Source organism: Girardinichthys multiradiatus, chromosome 14 (assembly GCF_021462225.1).
Source record: "Girardinichthys multiradiatus isolate DD_20200921_A chromosome 14, DD_fGirMul_XY1, whole genome shotgun sequence".
Lineage (NCBI taxonomy): Eukaryota > Metazoa > Chordata > Actinopteri > Cyprinodontiformes > Goodeidae > Girardinichthys > Girardinichthys multiradiatus.
This window is the reverse complement of record NC_061807.1, coordinates 17,014,991-17,028,689: the sequence shown is the minus strand read 5'-3', so window position 1 is coordinate 17,028,689 and position 13,699 is coordinate 17,014,991. Positions and strand designations below refer to the sequence as shown.

At 37.8% G+C, this 13,699-nt stretch overlaps 1 protein-coding gene across 3 annotated transcripts; it reads right to left on the bottom strand.

The window, feature by feature from the left end:
• Positions 1–7,006: 7,006 nt before the first annotated feature.
• Positions 7,007–12,152, bottom strand: LOC124881150 (zona pellucida sperm-binding protein 3-like). Of its 3 annotated transcripts, XR_007041548.1 has the most exons (7): positions 12,087–12,152; positions 9,788–9,903; positions 9,584–9,675; positions 9,301–9,428; positions 9,097–9,208; positions 7,929–8,522; positions 7,007–7,726 (listed from the first exon to the last, which is right to left on the bottom strand). XR_007041548.1 is itself a non-coding variant. In XM_047386682.1 (6 exons), the coding sequence occupies exons 1-5, from the start codon at positions 12,091–12,093 to the stop codon at positions 9,102–9,104; spliced, it is 420 nt and encodes a 139-aa protein (XP_047242638.1). In that variant the 5' UTR covers positions 12,094–12,146; the 3' UTR covers positions 7,814–8,522; positions 9,097–9,101. The 3 variants fall into 3 exon arrangements, 1 of the variants encoding a protein (XP_047242638.1); XR_007041547.1 differs by lacking the exon at positions 7,007–7,726 and having other exon boundaries at positions 7,814–8,522; XM_047386682.1 differs by lacking the exon at positions 7,007–7,726 and having other exon boundaries at positions 7,814–8,522; positions 9,331–9,428; positions 12,087–12,146.
• Between the last annotated feature and the right edge of the window lie 1,547 nt (positions 12,153–13,699).

Here is a 13,699-nt window from a genome sequence, read left to right as displayed (position 1 = left end):
GCTTTCAAGCTCAAACAGGCTGGATGGGGGAGTGTCTGAACAGCACTTTTGATAGATTGTTGATTGGATTTAGGTCTGGGCTTTGAATGGGCCATTTTAAGACATGAATGTGCTTTTGTCTAAAGCTTCTGGCTGGATCTTGCTGTCCTGCTGGAAGGTGAAAATCCACTCCAGTATATATTTTTTTCTGGCAGCTTCTTAGAGATTTTCTTCCAAGACCGTCCTGCATTTAGCTTGACCTATCTTCCTGTCTTCTGACAACAATTGGCTGCACTAAATTGTACTTGGGTGCATGAGAGTAAAGGGGCCTAAATACAGATGTACACCAGATTTTTATTTCCAACATGGTTGCAAATACAATCTAAAAATCTACTTCTTCACATTTACAAACAAAAAAGGTAAATGATCATCATCATTTTCCTTGTATTGTTATTTTTCTTTTCCACCACAAAATATTTAATAACCAACAGTCAGCAAGTAATGCAGGTAAGTCACACCCAAAGCAGGAATCTGCTGGTTATTACTTTTTACGTCTGATAGGACTTTATGGAGTGGAAGGTGAGTATTTTATAGCATTGTAAAATATTTGACTCCAGATACACCTATTGTTGACATGAAACACCTTTCCTTTAGTCTTTATCTCTTTAATGTATAGAATCAGAATCAGAATCAGCTTTATTGCCAAGTTCGTACATACAAACAAGGAATTTGACTCCAGTACACTTTGCTCTTTTGTTCTGTTTTTGCATTACAGAATATACATTTACATATATATTTACAATGTACAATATACACATATATAATAAAAAGGTGCATTTGCAACATAAAATATGACTTAATCTGCAAATGCGTCATCAGTAAACCCCCACCCCCTGCCTTTCCTCCACTTCCGACGTTCTCCCCATAGCCATGCAGCCATCTGTGGTATTCTATCTGGCTGCTGCCTCTAACCTTACACTCGTTATCTAAAAACACCTCATGACTTGAAGATACCACTTCATAATCTTTCCACTGTTGTAACCATGGCTTGCAGGCCCTCATCAGATTCCCTGCATGGTTTAGAAAAGCCTTTTTTTTTGCTCCAGCTCTTCAAAATTAACGCCAGCATCTAGCTTTTTTGCTGCTAACAGTAAAGGAGGAAGACATGTCTGTGGAATTTAAAGAGGGAAACGTAATAAAGTGTAAACTACAACAGAGGAACGGACTTGCTGCTTCTTTGCTTTTTAAGCTCCTGGATAAGTGATCAACACATGTAAACACACTGTTTTTCAACCAATCAGTCTCCTAGAAAACAGGAGAAAGCCCTGTCCATGGACTAGATATCCCTTTCCTCCATCTTTCTCTTCCTGAGTTATTCCTGAGTCCCATTATTTTACTTAATGATAAGGTAATGGTAATTAACACTTACCAATTTAATTCAAGAAAACCTTGTCTAAAAATATTTTAAAAGAGTATGGGCACTGATACTTAACTACTTGCCAAACCTCCATTACTAGGGCATTGTTGTTCAAACTACTAATTAAATGCGACTGCCATGAGACTTCAATCTGAGTAGTTCATGACCCCGAAGCGCCCAGCATGTGCAGGAGGAAAATGTAGACGTCACACAGCAGCACACTGTTTATGGAAGTAATAATGGATGTTGGTGTCTGTGTTATTAAGTTTGTGAGCAAAAGGAGCCGACAATATTATGACCACATCATAAGATGAAGAAAGGAAAGAAAACATTTAGCACAAATATTAAAAATGGCCTTCTGTGGAGCAGTGACTGCTACTTCAGTAGCGAAGTCTGTGTGGATGCGTAGTTGGAGCCAGGACGATGACATGACAGTCAAACGAAATGCATCATGACCGTTCTGACAGCAGACACGTTGAAAACTAAATGATAGGTATCCCATTTAGCACCACATTTATAAGTGGCACAGTTCGGATTGTTTTGGAGGGAAAAAGATCAGAATTGGACATTTCTGACTGCCATGAAAAAGTTGGATATGGGTTGCATGTGGGCTCAAGTCGGATTTGGGCCGCATTTGCCTGCAATGTAAACGTAGCCTAAGATACAAAGATATCAAATAATGTAAAGGGTCCATGATTACAGTAAGCCAGTTAATTTTATTTATTTAGCACCATTACAATTAAAATGACAAGGTGCCTTACAGCAAAAATACTCTTCTGACTAGAAATAATATTGTTTTAGGGTGGTCCAGCCTGAGTCTCAACCTGAATCTTATAATGTGTGGAATAAACTAAAGTTTGGGGTGATTGCAGGCAAGCTTTCCAATGTCAAACAATTGTAGCTCATCAGCAAAGAACTTTAATCTCAATGAGGTCAAGATTGCCTGAGTTTCACGGCCACCGGTTAAAAGCTTCCATGTTCTGATCTTCAAGCCACTGAGCTTCACTTTTCCTTTGTGGCACAGTGCTCCATTGTGCTGGAAAATACAAAGATCAACAAATTGTCCTTGGATTGGTAGAAGCAGCTGCTACTGAAGTTTTGATCTCACTCTTGCTTCATGGTAGTTCTCCTGAGCCAAATTGTGAGCAATCATGAATTGTATCAGGATGCATCACTGTTAGCCCCACACAGGACTCATGGTAGCTCTTAGGGTTTCTCTGGCCATATTGACGTTCCAGGGAGCGCCACGTGGCTCAGTGGTAGAGCAGACGTACCATATGCAGATGCTACAGTCCTCAATGAAGATGTCCCCGGGTCGATTCCTGGCCCCTGGCCATTTGCTGCTCATCTTTTTCATCTCTCTCTGCCCTTCTTCCTATCCAGCTACGAATGAATAAAAGGATACTATTGCCACAAAAACCTTAAAAAAATTGATTTTCCAGACAATCAGGAGGATGATCCATCAAAGTAAATAAACTAGCTCCAGTCTCCTCATCATTATCCTTGTATTTACTGTAGATTCTTAGTCTGTCTTTGATTCCTTTTTTGGAGAGGAGTGGTTTTCACAGCCTTTCTTGTCACTTTTTTGCTATTGTTAAAAAGTATTTATGTGTATGTCTCTATGTGTACAGATGCATTCAAGACACCTCCTGTCCATCCTTATTAAGCTCTGCACTGGTGGCAACATTCTAGTGATTGTTCCTCTACAGGAGATGATTGTAACTTTTGGACATCCAGAAGTCTACGACACAGCAACAGGGCTTGAAAACATCCCTTTGTGTGTTATGAATCTATATATTGTGTTTCACTTATTGTTGATGAACTCAAGAGTTACAGAAATAACTTGTTTAAATTAATTGAATGGGTCTGTACATTTACTGTGTTTCACAAAAGAAGATGACAAGGTAGAATTAGTGTAAATATGCATGGTATCGATCTGGGCACTCTGTTAAGTGTTCATCAAGGTGAGAGCCTGCAGGACGAAAAAATCTCTGTGGCGGCTGTTTTTTGCAAATAGTGCTTTGAAAGCGGTGACCTGAAGGTAAAAGTCTAAACAGATTGTGACCAGGATGTGTGCAGCCTGTAGAGAAGCTAGCTAACCTTTTCCTGATCCTAGACTTTATCTTCTCATGGCTGCATTTATCTCTGTTGCTTGTGCAACTTTTTCCTTCCACTAAACTGTCCATTAAAATGGTTGGATATAACACTCAGTTCAGCAGTGTCTTGTCTTCCCAATGATTGTAAACACCATATCATGGACGAAATACATCATATTGCCAAAAGTATTGGGTTACTCCTAAACCTTGAGGAAGATGTTTACAAAATTGTTAAAAGTTGTTATTGCTGGCAACAGTGGGTCCATCGACAAACTGGACCTAATAGATTAAGAACAGGGTGTCAAAGTTCATGTACATGTAAAAGTAGACAGACAAATACTTTTGGCAATATAGTGTATAACATTTCAGTATCAAAAATTATTTTGTCTTTTCTAATATTCCAATTTTCGGAGAAAATAAATTTTGCGTTTTTATAAGCTGTAAACATTACATTTACCACAAATGTATTCCTCATTTTGAATAAAACTACAGTGGCATGAGTAATATTTGTCAGCCTTTGAGTTTCTTTGTTTTTACCATTTTGATACTCTTAACTGTTTCAGAGCCTTAAAGTTTAATACCAGATAACCTGAGTCAATTCAAAAAGCAGTTTTTGAATGATTTTGTTTAACATAAAAAAGGTAAATCATGAACTAACTGTGATTAATAAGAACCTTTGATTTAATTTGCCCTGGCAACACCAAGGCCTGATTAATGCCACAACTTTAGAATCAATAAATCACTTAAATGGAATCTGTCTGACAACATGAAGTAGACTAAAGGATATCAAAAACCAAGATTTCATACAGAAATTTAAGAACAGATTAGAAATAAGGTCATTTATCAATCTGAAAAAGGCCTGCATTGCTAAGGCTTTGAACTCCAGAGAACCATTATCAACAAGTAGAGAAAACATGGAGCCTTCTCAGGAGTGACCGGGCTATCAAAATTACATTAAGAGCTCATCAATGCTTCATCTAGGAGATCACACAAGAACCCAGAACATCTGAAGTTCTGCAGGCCTCACTGCCTCAGCTAAGTTCAGATTTATCAGTACAAGACTGGACAGAATTAGCATCTGTGGGAGACTGTCAAGGCCAAAACCACTGCTGACCAAAATGAACACAAAGACTAATCTCACATTTACCAAAAAACATGATTACTTGGGTTATGTAACAGCACAATAATTCAAAGCACACCAGGAAGTCCAAAAACAAATTTCTCAAAAAACAAGGTTTCAGGGGGGCCTAGTTTCGTTGTCCGATGAGTTAACCCCTCCCTCCTACTTCCCTATGTCTAAAAGGTTTGCTCAATCCAGCTCTCCATCCAACGGGTCCGGACTTCCCTAAACCTGAAAGATCTTACTAAGCAGGTTTAATGAAAGTTCTGTTTAAGCTGGTGTTGGGAAATGACTCGCCTAGCCTCTGACAGCCTTCATACAAAAGTTTCCCCCTTCTTCAACTGGTGGTCTGGACGACTGAGTAGCCTATCACAGTCATCCACACTTTCAACAGTCACTTTTGTTCACAGCTGCTCATTCCCTAATATCACAACTGGCTCTTGATATATGGACTAGGTTAATTTTAGTGGCTCGGCATGAGACCCAAGGGCGCTGTTTTAACAAACTTGGCTAAGACAACCTATAAAAACCTCCAAAAATCTCTTAGAACCAGGCAATAAGACGTTTTACCACCAATGAAAAACCAACAATACAGTGACTCAAATAATTGAATGTCCACGACTTAACTAGAATTTTATATGCTTTCTTTAATTAGTAACGCTTTAGCAGGGGTCAGTAACAGCTTAAATTCAGCAACACAAAATAATTTCAATAATAGAAATGAATCAATCAACTCAACCTGTCTTTCCCTGAGGCTGAAACTAGTGAGTTTGGAGAGGCTTTGAAGACGGAGGCTCATCCATGCACCTGATGGAGATGTTTCTTCTGGTAACGAGTGATTTCTTGAAGGGAATATGACTTAATCTTCAGTTTTCTTCCTCTAAGTGGCAGGCACTGATTCTCCAGGCTTTGATGGTTAAACAGGATCTTTGTTGTCATACGTCTCTGAAGACAGTAGTTTCCAGAGGCTGAAGAGTGGAAGGAAACCCAGAGACATAAATGAGGTTGATTCAGGACTTCCAGAAGCCTGAAACTTAGAGCAATCAGCTGTTCACCGATCAGGTTCACTTCTGTTGTCTAGATAAAAAGGCTTTATATGAAATCAGATTCTTAATTTTGAGGCACAGTCCTTCTAGGGTCACGGGTTGGTCCTCTTTTTAATGCAGTCGATCAGTTGGGCTGTGTCTCTGTTCCTTTTCCATCTGAGCTTCTTTTCTCCGTCCGATCTTGTTCGCTGGTCTTCTGCGAGGAAACAACCGCAGTTCCCTCTTTCAGCGTTGCTTTTATAGCACTTTATGCTTTCACCAGTCAGCCCCTTATTAGGCTTCTCAGTTATTGTGCAACCTATTCAGCTCAGTTTCTTGGTTATTGCTCAGTACTTTAGTCATGGTCATCGTGACCGACTGATGCTGTTTTTTCGGCCTTGGAGATGCCGATAATAGCCCTGGCTGTAGTCGCATCCTCCCTTCCTCCCGTTAGCCTTCAAAGGGTTCGATGTCAGCATGCAGCTGGCTCTCGTCACTCCTAGTCATCCTACAGTTCTTTCCCTAATCTGCTCAGTTTTAAACTTTACACAATATTACACAGTCCATTCTTCAGCTTTCTGCATTCTTTTTATTCATGCTTCACAAATGATTAATGTTATATTTCTTTCATATATAGCTGATTGAGAATGTCAAACCTTAATGTTTTTTTTACTTTAATTCTCAGTTCTTAACCATATTTCAATCATACATCTTTTAACTTGTTAATCAAAGACTACTAATTTCATTTAATACATGTGAAAGAATGTAAAATCATCATACATAATTTCTTTGGATATACTTGTTTATATTTTTGCAAAAGATAAGACAGATAACATGTGGCAGATAACATGTGGCAGATAATATGTGGCTCCACACAGGCCTCTCCAGTCTCTCAGCTCCAGAATATGAGAACAAGCTTGTTTCACTCTCCACTGCTTCAACTGTGTGTTTTAATAATTATTGCATGGATTACACATCAGGATATTTATTGTAACTTTTATAGAGTTAACTGTGAGCAGTTACTAAATGTTGCATTTTGCATGGATTACATGGAAAGATCTCACCTTATTTTGACACTAGTTAAAGTTCAAACTTAAATCCTATTTATGTGACCCTGAACAGATTGCTCATGCTGGAAAACCCTTCAATGTGGTTGAATTAAAACAATTCTGCAAAGAAGAGCGGGTCGAAATTCCTCCACATTGATGTAAAAGACTCACTGCCAGTTATCACAAATGCTTGATGTCAGTTGTTGCAGCCAAGGTTGGAACAACCAGTTATTAGGTTCAAGTACTGCACTTATCTGGCTCTTAATTGTGGCTGAGTTAAATTGACATTTTAATATGTTATATTTGCTTATCTGAGGTAGTAGTCAACATACTCATGGCCTGTAAGGACCGGAAGGGTTTTTCTAGAAAAGGACAAACATCAAAAGGACACTTAATACCTCTTCACTTATCTCAGCTTGTATTGATTCATACAATAGAACAACACTCCTTTTCTGTTCATCATAACTAAACATTGTGAAATGAGAAAATAGTACTGCTTTATTCTGTAATTTGTAGAAAGAAAGGAGGGAAAAACCTATTGAAGAAAGGTCTTACTATTTTTTCAGGTGGACTTCTCAACCACATTCATAGAGCTGCTTGCTTATAACATATCAATAACAAGAAAGCAGTGTAATAGGACTAGACACTGCAACATAAGACCTATCAAGTTTCCCATCTGGTCTCTTATGTTTAGTCTTTTAGAGCAACACAAGTGTTTCTACTGAACAAAGGGCACAAAGCACATATGTTACCACATAACTGTCCCATTTTTACCCAAAGCATCTGTTTATTCTGGTATACTTGATACCTACAGGTTATTTTAAGATCCATTGTAGTTTGCTTCCTATTTTTCTAGATGTCTTTGAAGGTTTGTTTCCAGCTCATCGTGGCTGAGTGACAAACAACATTTTCTTCAGTTAATATAATTAGCTGCTCGGTTTCTTCAATCAGCCTTGGTTAAGGTACAGCTTCATCATCACTATGTCCATTATTAGGTTGGTTGAAACTTTACAAACGATCAGGAATTTTCTGAAGCTAGGCTTGAAAACAAAAGCAGAAAGTGTGAAGCAAATTATTATGGAAATAACTGTCAGTAATCTTAATCAATGCAGTGATGGAAATAGTTCTTTACATAATCACTTTTTTAATGTGCAGAGAGAATATAATCACAAATCCAGAGAAACATTAATTCAAGTTTGAAATTGCTTTGAGTTTAACCAAGTGAAATGAGTATTGGATCACCTGCAACTTGGCAGCAATTCTGGCTTCCACAGATTGATGATGAGTCCATGTGGATGATAAAACAATCTGAAACACACCTGCTTATGTGAATCTTTCCTAACCTCTCCACCATCATGGGTAAGACCAAAGAGCTTTTAAAAAAGACCAGGGAGAACATAGCAGATCTGCACAAGGCTGATATTGGCTCCTTGACCGTCACTAAGAAGGTTAGTGGCACAGTGCCATCTTTGGAAATCAAGAAACTTGCTCCCTACAGACCTCCCTTCATAAGGTGAGATCAAGTGAAAGCTGAGGGATCAGCTCACAACTACATGGGTGGAGCTTGGTAATGATCTAAAAGCAGAGGAGACCACAGTCACCAAGAACACTTTTGGTAACAATGTTACTGTGGAGTGGATTGAAATCTCGCAGCTCTCTGCTATAAAAGAGGTGAACAGGTCTGTCTTAAATTTGCCTGTGAACATGTAAATAATTTAGAGAAGGCTTGGAGTTGGAGCTTTGGACAGATGAGAGCAAAATTGAGCTCTTTGTCATCAACTTGGCATGAGGGGTTTGGATACAGAGAATGTTCAATGTGATCTGAAGAACACCATCCTAAAAATCAAGCACAGACAGGGAAACATTGTGGTTTTAAGTCTGTTTTTCTACTAAGGATACAAAATGACAAACACTTTTCACTGACATGCAAGTTATTTTTTTATATTATACTTTATATAATATTTAATCTGATTTAATATTTTAGATGATTATTTCTGGATATTTCATTGATATTATCTCCCTGTGCATCAAAATGAAACCACCATAAAAAACTTCATTTACTTTTAAGTGAACAAACATTCAAAATAAACTAGAGATTAAATAGTTATTTAACACCTACTGTATTTTCTACTCTTTACACCTACTGCATTAAAACAAAAAACACTGAAATTTCATTTTACACATTATTTGAACATGCTACTGAATAACTAATATCAGTTGACATTAGTAATGTATGGTTCAGTTTATCATCCGAGTGGAAAAATACAGCTTTACAGGCTTTTAGAGATCGAAAATAAATCCCGTTAGTAGATACCTGATACTTTGTAGGTGATTCAGCCTTTTAAGTTCATGTAGAAAAAAGGATGTGTGATGCAAGAAACATCGTAAAGTCCCACAGACTAAGTCTTACCCAAACTAAGCAAACTCTGAACCTGGAGAAGACTTCTTTAACTGCCCTGTCCAGTAGGAGTCATGTACAATGAGAAGAGGTCCAGTTGTCCTGTGAGCCTCAAACTTCTCATCTGTCAAAAAACAAACAAAATCACCTGGTTGTCCTGGAGCTGCTCTAATGCACTGATCACAGCTTTTTGAAATTATGTCAAAGTTTTTATACTGTGCATTTGTTTATGAAGCGCTCTGAGACCTGTCTCTGGATGGCCTTGGTTCATCACTCCAGTCAGTCCTGAGCAGTCAGAGTTACAGCATTCACACAGAGCACTGTCTCCCTCTAGGGACCGCCATCTGAATAGCAGAGAAAAATCCCCAAAGATTTTTCATCTGAAGCAGCAGCACTCTTTCAACAAAATAATTGTACACTGGTAAAATGTTTATCTCTGAACTGAAAAAGAGTATGCATGTTAGACCAAAATAAAATGAAAACTGCACATTTCAATGACCTGAAGGTGGGTTTGTGGAAGAAACAGGCTTTATTCTGATGGCTTCTAGACTTTTGTTTTATTGTGGCTCTAAGATGGCAGCTTATGAACATCTAGAAAAAAAAGACAGACATTTAATGTAGTATAACCAACAAAATAAATCCAATGCAGATATATGTCCACAGTATATTTTTAGAAGTCCTACAGAAGCAACTGTTTTTCTACCTGCTCTGCAGATGTTTGGTTGAAATTAAAAGTTTTGAAGCTGAAACAAAGTCTGTTAGTTTGATCCCGAGGTAGGAATCTGAAGTTAGTCTGGTAGTACACTGAACATAATGCACCTGTAACAGAACAGTTCACATTAGAGAAATATATCCAGAATACATCAAGACTAATAAAGTCCTTGTCTAAATGTTTTTAATTGTTAGTTGAAAAACGCATTTAGGGTTTCTCTGTTGTACAGTGTAATGTCTTGAATAAATAGAATTAGTAGACTGCAGCATGAGCTTCATTACAGATGGAAAACAAGCAGTCAACCAATAACTTCATCCTGCATATAGTCCAAAGGTGTTTCATTTTTATGTTTAAACAGTTCCAGCAAGAAGAATGAATACCTTCATTAGTCTGAATGTCAAAGTTTGGACTTTTAATGATTTAACCCATTTAAATAGGGCGGAATAATTACACAAAAAGAATTTCATAAACAAGTGTTGGGAGCACCTAAAGGATTTTCTCTAATATACACAAGATCAAAATTATAAATAAGATCCCCACTAATATATGGTTAAACGTCTCTTGCCAACATGTTTAACCACACACTTTTTGTAGCCATCAACAAGCATCTAACATAATCCTGGCTCGACATTGGACCACTTGGCTTGGCAGAATTGGTATAGTTTATTTAAATTAATTGGTTTAATGGCACTAATCAAGCTTTTTAACAAAGTCCGCTCATTCTCAACAGGATTAAGGTCAGGGATTTGAGAATGCCATTCTGGAAACTTAATATCGATCTACTTTATTTATTCCGATAACGATTCTGATCTCAGATTATTGTCCTGTTGGAGCATGAAACTCTGTTCTAGTTTCAATCATCTAACTGTTTAGCTGAATAATTTAGAGATGGTCCTCTTTTCCCTCCTATTCTGTGTAATACACCAGAACCACTAGACAGAGCACAATAACCATTGAAGTCTTTTAGTTTTCTGCTGCTTCTTGCCAACTGAAAGCTCTGCCTCAGAGTTTAAAGGTATCACAGCCAGACAGTTCTGAATATTTCTTCAGTTTCACTCCAAACATACTTCTTGTCATTGTGGCCAAATAACATAATTTTGTCTCGTCTGACCTTAAAAAGACGGTGGTCAAGGTGCAAGTTGCTGAGAGTCACTACTACATCATTACTACTAAATATTAGTGGGGGTGTATGTGTATTTGAGCCAGTATTCAATGTTTGACCCTGGAGTACAGAAGGTCCACAGTGTTTTCATACTTTTTGACCTGATTCCTATTTTCAAAATTCATTGAAGTTGTTTGCTGCAATTTTTTTTTTACTGGAACTCTGCATATTTTCACAAGACATAACTCTTTAACTCATTCATAGCAAATCTCTTAACATGAATTCTTCATTTTTAAGCCATTATAATTTTTTCTTAGACTTTTGCAAACTAACCCTGGGTTGGAGATAAACTTTTATCTCAGCAATGAAAGAGGGTCTGGCTTCACCATGTTGCCGCCATGTTGCCATTTACATGTGGATACACTTTTTCACCTCAATTTATCGAACTGTTATCAACCTTTGACCTCATACAACATGTTGCAATAGGCGTGGTTACCTTGTCCTCAGGTAGTGAGAGAGGTTTGATTACTGACAGCCAGACACCTTATTTCTTCTGTTCTGCTTCAGTGTGTTTGCTGAGTGTTTGGCAACCCCAGAGATGCTTTGGTAAGTATGATTTACCTACTTTGTTAATTATTTAGGCAAATGTCAAGTTATTTCTGTGATTTGACATTTTTTCTTGTATAAGACTGTGTGCATAGATATTTGTTAAAGATGATTTAAAAAATGTACTGTTATGAAATTTAAATTATTGTAAGTATCTGATAACCTTAAGATTATCATTTTTTTGCTGAAGAAAGGATTTAAATATAATAATAAATAATATAATAATTTTGTAATATTCTTGATTTTATGGTACTTGAATTGTATTGTCTTTATTGTTTTATTGTTGTTTTATTATGTGTCTTTGTTTGCTTTTAGCCCATTGAGTCTATGATTGTCATATGAAATGGGCTTTATGAATAAATTTGACGTGACTTGACTTCAGTGTATCAACACAAGAGTCAACATACGAAGCAAGAGAAGGATGCTGCTGTGCCTCTACAATGACCTCCCACAAAAACTGCTTCCCCCTGCTGATACATTGAGGAACTGCAGTGAGACGCACAGAAGCAGAAATTATACATACCAGTGTGGGAGTGTCTTCACTGTATGTAGCCTAGTCGAAATTTAACAGAATAACTGTACCTGTCATAGTGGAAAGGCAAAAGTGTAGAAGGCCAAAAGCACCAATAGTAGAAGTCCTTGGAACCCAGGTTGGCGCTAAAGGTTCTCCATAGAACGTCTGTTCCTGTTTCCAAAAGGAAGAACATTGTTTTTTCATCAACAAAAAAATCTACAAAAAGAAAATAAAGGTACCTGTCTCCCCTTTTATAATGGCACTCTACAGGTATGACAATGGTTTGCTCTCATGCTCTCACACTTCCTGAAGAGGTTACAAGCACAGCTGGAAACAACAGCAGCTTGTTGGTGTAAACAAGCCACTCATCATGAACCTAAAAAAATGTTTTTGTCATTAATGTGTTTAAAGTTGCACTGTTAAAATTTGGGCTGATATCGATATCTCAAACAGTTTCTGCTATGGCCGACAAACACCCCACAATCGTGCGTTGCATCACGATCACTGTCACAGTGGTTGTGTCCTTGGGGAAGACACTTCATCCACCTTGCCTGCTGATGGTGGTCAGAGGGTTCGGTGGCGCCGCTTGTGTAACAGCCCCACCTCTCTCAGTCTGCCCCAGGGCAGCTGTGGCTACAATGTAGCATACCACTGTCAGTTTGTGAATATGTGGATGATTGTCGTGTAAAGCGCTTTGGAGTCCTCCGACTTGATTAAATGTTATACAAATGCAGGCCATTGACCATTTACATACCCAAACAAGCACCACAAGGCCAACCCTCTCCCAAAACACATACATAGTCTGCAACACGACAGAAATACACAATGGTTATCAATATCGGCCCAGTTTAACTTATATGAGCAATACTGATTAAAAAATGACAAACATGGTCAGATACTGATGTTAATGCTGATATATCATGTATCCCTAAAAATAAAGGTACCAAGGTCCCACTAAGGCTACCCAACATAACTGAATAAAGCTGTCAAACGTACTACTGAGACAGCAAAAGATACAAAACAAAAGACTAAAACAGAGAAAACCACACACCCATACCAACATAAAACCTGACAGCAGCAGTGCAGATGTATACTAGAATGAAAGATTTACATAAAAATAAAACCCAGCCTGGCCCTGTGATGGACTGGCGACCTGTCCAGGGTGTACCCTGCCTCCCGCCCATAGACTGCTGGAGATAGGCACCAGCTCCCCTGCGACCCACTATGGAATAAGTGGTAGAAAATGACTGACTGACTGACTAAACCCCAACCTGTCCACACTAGTAAATCTTGAAGACCTAAAAACCTTGTTTTTAAGGAGTTCATGCTTCCTTTAGAAAGGACATAGACAGTTAGGCCCAGAATTATTCATACCCCTGGCAGATTAAGATTTACAATTATTTTCATTTATCTGAGCAGTTATAATAGGATATAATAAGAATCTCTCAAAATGTAATCAACACAAGAAGTATCAATTTCAAAATAAAGATGTTTTATTAGCATTTTATTTAAAGAAAAGCAGGTTGAACATATTTTATCCCCTTTTCAATAAACGTTGGAAAATCTTTATTGGCATTACAGCAATAAAACCCTATAATTATTGATCAGTTATTTGCATGTTTCCACTGTTTTTTTTTAAATAATTCTTTGGAAATGACCTCCAAGTCTTTGAGGTTGGAAA